Consider the following 7854-nt stretch of genomic DNA (forward strand, 5'->3'; position numbering starts at 1 on the left):
ACCAAACGGGTCGAAAGAGACTTGCCATTTGTTTTTCCTTCAAAATTAATACAACTCAATCCCTTTGAATGCTCATCAAAGTGAGAATGTGGTATTTTTAAGAAAAAAAAAAGTAAATATATGGTTATAAAGAGATATACTAAAGTTGATAATAGAGATTTAAAATATACAGATAAAATGTTCAATTATAAAAATAATGTAAAATGATGAGACAAAAAATAATGCAAATAGAGAAGTTATCATACTTGAGTCGTTATGAAATACTTGTTATAATACGATTATTGACACTATTTATTATTCAGGCTTATTTAATACATTACAACTAATGTGTAAGAATAAATATAGTCAAGTGGGATTTTACATCCCATATTTTCATATTATCAACTTTTTGTAGAAATTCATGATGCAGAAATAATAATGTAGAGATTTATGTTTGGGGTTTCAAATACTTGGTTTGTATTAATAATCATGAGAGGTACGACCTCTATTTATACAATAAATTAGAGCTAAATTAAGTAAACAAAAAAATTACGTAATATTAAATTTAAAGAAACTAAATTACAATAACATAAAATATAATATTCTACTTTCCTACACTCCCCCTTAAGTTTAGTCTTGGGATTACCGAGACTAAACTAGCCAAAATATTCTTCAACGCTTTTGAGCCAATTGCCTTTAATAGAAAGTCTATTAGTTGATCTTTTGATTTTATAAAGGACATTTTAATAATCTCTTTGGCAAATTCTTCATAATTGATGTTTCATTTTTTGGGTTTAGATAAAAGGTCAAAAAAAAAAAAAATTGAATTGATTTATTTTATTATTTGGGTCAAAAATTTGGACTTTGAATTTTGTCCAGCACGTCAATTTGGATTTCCATAATTGGAATTTCTTACTTGCCCCAATTACTCCCAACCCCATTTCTCTCCAGCTAGTCTCTTGGGAGATTATCTCTTTGAGAGACGTATTTCAATCCCGACCCATTGAAGATTAATGTCTACTTATCGTATTCTTAATGCCCACTTACATTATCCTTAATGCTTACTTACCGTATACTTAATGCCTACTTTCAATATCTTAAATATCTACTTACATCATTCTTTATGCCTATTTACATCACATTCTTTTAACTGCCTACTCACATCATTCTTCTAACTGCTTACTTAATTTTCCTCATCTCCTTCTAACATCAAATTTTTTTCTTTCCCCTTTACCATTGATGGAGGTTGTTGCTTGCTTTTCCTCATCTCCTTCTAACATCAAATTTTTTCTTTCTCTTTTACCGTTGTTTTTTGAATTCCAATGAGGGCAATTAACACCTGAGTTCGATTTTGAATCTGGGTTTTCTAGGTTTACTTGTTTCGAATATTTTGGGTTTGTTTTTAAATCTAGGTTTTGATTTTCTGCGGGATAAATTCCAATGATGTCTTTTCTACCATACTTCTCCCCCTCGCGACTTCACGTTGAATGGTTTGATCAATGAGAGGTAGCAGAATGAGTCTGAGAATGAGTGGATTCTTGTCCATAAATCTCAAGCAGAGGTAGTGTGGTGAAGAAAATATTCTACAAGGTCTCGGTCGATATTATTGATGATCCATGAGATCACTATACAATCATTTTGGACTCATTGTGGATTTGTTGTGGATGGAGGGATGACGGTGATATGGTTGAGCCTCCCCCAATCACCGATTTCAGTTTTCATTTGTTTACACCATGTGGTGTAATTTTGGTTGTTTAGTTTTTCAATTTGGATTGATTGTTCAAATTTTTGGGTCATTTTTCGAAAAAGTGTGAACGTTTGTTCTGTTCGTGCCATGGATGTCATGGTTTTGTTTGTTTTGGTTTGGTTTGATTGGTTTTGGTTTTTGTTTGGATCGATTATGGTCAATTATGATAAATGATAAAGATACCAATAGAATTTTTCCGTCTAGGAAAACCTTACGGCGCACTGATATCATGTAGAAAATCATAATGTAGAAATAAAAATGTAGAGATTTGTGTTTGAGATTTTGAATACTTTGCTTGTATTAAGAATAACAAGAGATACTACCACTATTTATAAAAGAGATTAGAACTAAATTAAAAAAATTAAAAATTACGAATTATTAAATTTAAAGAAACTAAATTAAAATAATATAAAATATAAAATATAATATTCTACTTTTCTAAATTTTAATAATTTTTTTATAATATCAATTTAATAAATTAAATTACGTAGAAATTCAAATATTGCAACGATAATTGACGGAGGAAGTACCACGATACGTAACCGTATTATAAAGTCTATTCAAATATTGGAAAGGAATTTCCCCCTCCCTGAAAGTCACTTTGTAAGAACAAAGAAAAAATGAGTATCACATTAATTGCACCAAACTACATAAAACTGCTCCAATTATTCATAAAGCGAAACCCTAATTTTCAAGCTTGCTTCCTTCACACTGCAATTCAGAAAACCTCTATTAATGAACCACTCCAAAAAACCCTTTCATCATCATCTTCAAATATTGCTAAAATTGTTGATATCTTGAAATCGAACGACCATGAAAGCTGGAAAACAAATAAACATCTTTCTGAACTTCTCTTCTTGGGTACGAATGGTCTTTGCTGTGATCATATTCTCAAAATTGCTCGTCTTTTGGGTGACTATTCATCTGCGCTTAAATTTGTTGAATGTCTTAGAACAATTACTCCTAACCCAGATGTTAATTTGCTTTCTTTTGCATTTCAAGCTGTTTTTGAGCTTGCCTCTATTAAATTCAATTGGAGAGGTAAGCTTTTGGAACTTTATAACACTTCTAAAGAGTTGAGTGTTCCATTGAATGTAAATTCTGCAATTCTTCTTATTCAGTGTTTTGGAGAGGGAAAAATGATTGATAAAGCTGTTATTTTGTATAATGAATTGGATTATGGAATGAAAAATACCCATGTTAGGAATGTTTTGATCAAAGGGTTGTTGAGAAATGGCTTTTTTGGTGATGCACTCCAAGTGCTCGATGAAATGTTCCAACCAAATGTTGACTGCCCACCAGATATAAGTACTGTTGGTCTCGTATTCCCGGCATTGTTGGATGGTAAGACACACGATAGGAGGGTTTCTGAAGCGGAAATTTTGGAACTTTTGTTGAAGTTTGGTACACATGGTGTTTTTCCTGATTCGATTATGCTTACACAATGGATTACTAAGCTTTGTAGAAGTAGAAGGGTCGACATGGCTTGGAAGTTTCTTCATGTTATTATGAAGTTGGATGGACCTGTTGAGGTTGCCTCTTGCAATGCCTTGTTGACAGGTTTGGCAAAAGATAAGCAGTTCAACAAAATGAAGGTTCTAATGGAAGAGATGCAGGAAAAGGGGATAAAACCTAGTATTATAACTCTTGGGATTAGTATCAATCATCTTTGTAAATCTTCGAGGATCGATGAAGCTATGATTTTGTTTGAAAAGATGAGACGGAGAGAGATAGGTGGTGCAGTCATTGAGCCGGATGTAGTCATCTATAACACTCTTGTTGATGGGCTGTGCAAAGCTGGACGCACCGAGGAAGGGTTGTCTGTGATGAGAAATATGGTAGCGGAGGGCAAATGTTCTCCAACAAATGTCACTTATAATTGTCTAATTGATGGGTTTTGTAAAGAGGGTGAGCTTGGTAAGTCTCTTGAGTTGTTTGATGAGATGGAGAAGCAAGGAGTTGAACGAAATCTCATTACTATCAACACTTTAGTTGGTGGTATGTGCAGACATGATAAGACAGGCAACGCTCTTGAGTTCTACCGTAAAATGCAAGTAAAAGGATTCAAAGGAAACAAAGTAACATACACTACATTAATATGTGGTTTTTCTAGTGTAAATAATATCAGAAAAACAATGGAGTTGTTTGATGAAATGAAACGAATATGTGCACCGGATGCCATTGCTTACTGCGCCCTGATCTCCGGCTTGTCTCGAGCAGGGCTTATGGATGAGGTTGAGTCTATTTTACTAGAGATGAGAAGGGCTGGCTTTCGCCCGGATGTTGTTTGTTATAATGTGATGATCAATGGCTTCTGCAAGAAGAATAAGTTGGATAAAGCTTATAAGTTATTGAACGAAATGGTGAAAATTGGAATTGAATTTGATAGTTGCACTTACAATACCCTTATAGCATATTTCAGCCAAAAGGGGGACTTAAAAGCAGCACATAGACTACTAAGACAAATGATTGATAATGATATTGTACCTACAGTTTACACTTATGCATCACTTATTCATGCATGTTGCATAGTAGGAGAACTTGAGGAGGCCATGAAAATCTTTAGGCAAATGAGTTCAACCTCCTGGATTCTACCCGACACTGTGATATACAACATCTTGATAGATTGTTTTTGCGAACATAAGAAGATAAAGGTAGCTCTCAATCTTTTTGAAGATATGATAGCCAAGGGTGTAGACCCGGATTCAAGCACGTTCAATGCTATATTCAAAGGCTTGCGAGATGAGAATTGTCTCGAGAAAGGTCTAGAGCTAATGGAAAAAATGGTTGAACTGGCTTGTCAGCCTGACTATATAACCATGGAGGTACTCACCGAATGGCTTAGTGCAGTAGGTGAAGTTGATAAACTTAGGCAGTTTGTCGAACGATACAGTCACAGAGCCGACTCTGATTCAATCCATGAACAGCCTTCAAGCTCCACCATAACTTGATGTGCACACTTGCATCTCGGAATCACATCTTAATAGCAGTCATTTTGTTAGTTAGCTGTCTGAAAGTGAAGGTACAATGAATCCAGAGAAAGAGATGCTGATGGTTCAGCTGTCGATACTCGGTTACATTAATTATAAAGTTTTCTAGGAAACACAAGCTTAAGTTTTCACTAGACAATTCTTGTGTTACTAGATTGTTAAGTATAGGGGTCCTCAGCAGATAACAAGAGGAAGTCAAGAAGATCAATAGCACAAACATCAACAACCTGAACTACCTACAATACATCAAGGGAGCAGCAGCTGATCTTCACCTGTGCAGACCTGGCACTAGTCTTAACATCATATGAAGATTTCTACATCAGGATTATGTTCTTAGTTGTAGAGTTTGTTAGCTAGCTTAGCCACGTAGGACTTTTGTTTAGGAGTTTATAAACTTGTTATTCTGTCCTAACAGAAGTTAGTTAGAGCTGTAACTAGCCTTAGTTACTTCTTATGTTGTTCTTTATATATACCTCTTGTAATACCACTTGTAAGTAATGAATTGGTGATAATAAAAATTCACTTTCTGTTTCTCTGATTTCTTTACTCCTTTCTAATCTTCTTGAAGAGGAAAATTAACATAGATTGTGTTGAGAATACAGGACATGCCCCTTAACACTAGTCTACAGATCAATATTGAAAGTGCAAGACACTGGCTACAGATCAACATTGCAGTACAGACCATGGATATAAAGTTGCTGATCAAATGAAGTTATGAAGGGAATAGGTTTGAGCATATACAGTCTATGCTACATCTAAGCAAGACTGACTCTATCAGCTTAGTTAGTTGGTTAGTCAGTCTAAGTCTAAAATTAATTGCATAAATAGTTTGTTATGCCCTTGTAAAGTTCAGTACTTATAACAAATTGGTAGTTATACCAACTTATCTCTTAGGCCTCACTCTTGTAGTATGTATAGTTTTTCATCCGTTTTTGTAACATTTACTCGTACTCAATACAATAATGAAGTTTTCCCTGGTATCTTCTCTATACAATGGCTAAAATCAATATGATATCAGAGCAGTGAGAAAGATTTTTCAAAGAATCGATCGATTTCTTTAATCCTTCAACTCTCTCGCTGATCTTTGATCTTGCGTACAATTTGGTGAGCCAAAGCAACAACAACAATGCAAATAAACCCACAGACCTAATTGTGAATCTTGGATCAGTTTATTATCTGCATCCTTCTGATTCAAGCCAAAATTTGGTGAATATCATCTTAGGGTCAGGATTTGTAGATTGGAAAAGGGTCATGGTGATAGCCCTCCATCGAAGAATAAATTGCGTTTGTGGATGGAACTTTATCAAAACCAAGTTAAAATGTTGCAGCTAGGGGTGTTAAAAAAACCTGATCCGCTTGACCCGACCGGTCGACCTACCAACCCGTATTTTAAATGGCGGGTCAATTAATTAAAAAATTAATATGATACAAGTCGGATACCCGACCCGCCTTAACCGGGTCGGATCATGGGCCATAAAATACATTGAGCCGGGTACCCGCTGACCCGTTATATTAGAGGAAAAATTGTTTTTCTAATAAACTTATGTTTCTTGAACTGTCAATTGACCAAAAAAAAAAAAAAAATCTCTGGTGCTCTTAATGGTTCAACTGTCTGCAAAACAGAAGATAGAATTGTTCAACATGTGGCTCACCCATGTCTATTTGTTAGTATTATTATTGATTTCGCAACACCTATTGATGATGTTGGAAATTTCATAATTAGAAAACCACTCAGGAAATGGGATGATAGACTGATAGGGTATGATCTGCCACATACCTAAATGCAAAAAAATTCCATGCAATTCCTTCCTACATGCCTAAATGCAACAAACCTATTCCTTCCTACTGCCTAATATATTGAGATTCTGCCACAAAATTCTTAATGTACTTGTTGGAGTTAAAACCGGGTACACCGTGTCCCGACCCAATTTATTCGGGTACCCGATATCTGGGTACCTGGATAAATCGGGTCGGAACACGGACCGTTAAATTAGGTACCCGGTCATGAACACCCCTAATTGTAGCTCGTGCTTGGGAAAGGGTAAACAATTTTGTGATGGGTTAGATTATTGGAGTCTTGGAAAAATCTATATCTAAGAGTAGGGATGGCCACGGGGCGGGTTACCCGGAACCGAACCGGTCCGGAACCGCTTGGAACCGGAACCGTTCGCGACAGGTTCCGAACCGGCCCGAACCGCGGAACCGTGAAACCGCCGGAAAAAACTGCATGAACCGGACCTAAGAACCGCGTTGGAACCGGAACCGGAACCGGTCCGGGTGAACCGGTCCAACGGTTCCATGGAATTGGAACCGGGACCGGTCCGGGTGAACCGGTCCAACGGTTCCATAGAACCGGAACCGGGACCGGTTCGGATGAACCGGCCCTGCGATTCCATGGAACCGGAACCGTGAAAACTAGCCGTTAACTAGCCGTTTCTAGCTGTTGCCATTTTCTCTATAAATACCCTCACTTTCAATCATTTTCATTCACAACTCATCTCTTCTCCTACTCTCTCTACTTAATTACTTAATTACGCAATTATTCTCTTAATTACATAATTAAATTATTTCTTAATTTAGTTAATTACATAACTAGTCTATTATTTATTTATTTTTTAATTCTACTATTATTTCAATATTATCATGTCTTCTTTTTTAAAAAACCTCTAAAAAAGTTACTAAAGTGGCAAAATCATTGGGAGGTTCTAGCTCCAAAAGAAAGGTCACTTCAACTCCGTCGGTATCAACAACACCTTCGATTAGTAATTATAATTATGAACCAAATTATCCAGAAGGGTACGACCAAGAATTACACAATTATGCAGAAGAAGTGGAAAGAGAAATACAAATTGATGAAGAAGAAGAACAAGAAGAGGAACCAACGACCCCTATTGGGATACATAATTCTCGACAGTCATCAACAAGATCACATGAAGAACAACTACAACAACAACAACAACAAAGAAAAGCTCGTGGTAAACGAGTCAATATCCAAACTATCGGTTAGTTTTATAATTTTATTTTTCAAATTGATTAAATTTTAAATTATTATTTATTTATATATTGTGGTATATATCTAAGTACGTCTTTATATTTAAATTTATATGAAGATGAACCAGTAAGACAATCTTTTCCGGC

General features: G+C 35.6%; 1 protein-coding gene across 1 annotated transcript; it reads left to right on the top strand.

Annotated features, from left to right (window-relative positions):
- Positions 1–2321: 2321 nt before the first annotated feature.
- LOC130827341 (pentatricopeptide repeat-containing protein At3g61520, mitochondrial-like) lies at positions 2322–5254 on the top strand. The gene has a single exon (XM_057693023.1). The coding sequence runs from the start codon at positions 2347–2349 to the stop codon at positions 4675–4677; it is 2331 nt and encodes a 776-aa protein (XP_057549006.1). The 5' UTR covers positions 2322–2346; the 3' UTR covers positions 4678–5254.
- Positions 5255–7854: the final 2600 nt, after the last annotated feature.

This window comes from Amaranthus tricolor, chromosome 11, assembly GCF_026212465.1.
Source record: "Amaranthus tricolor cultivar Red isolate AtriRed21 chromosome 11, ASM2621246v1, whole genome shotgun sequence".
Lineage (NCBI taxonomy): Eukaryota > Viridiplantae > Streptophyta > Magnoliopsida > Caryophyllales > Amaranthaceae > Amaranthus > Amaranthus tricolor.

Coding starts and splice junctions, on each gene's coding strand:
- LOC130827341 (XM_057693023.1), top strand. CDS start 2,347: ATGAGTATCACATTAATTGCACCAAACTACATAAAACTGCTCCAATTA.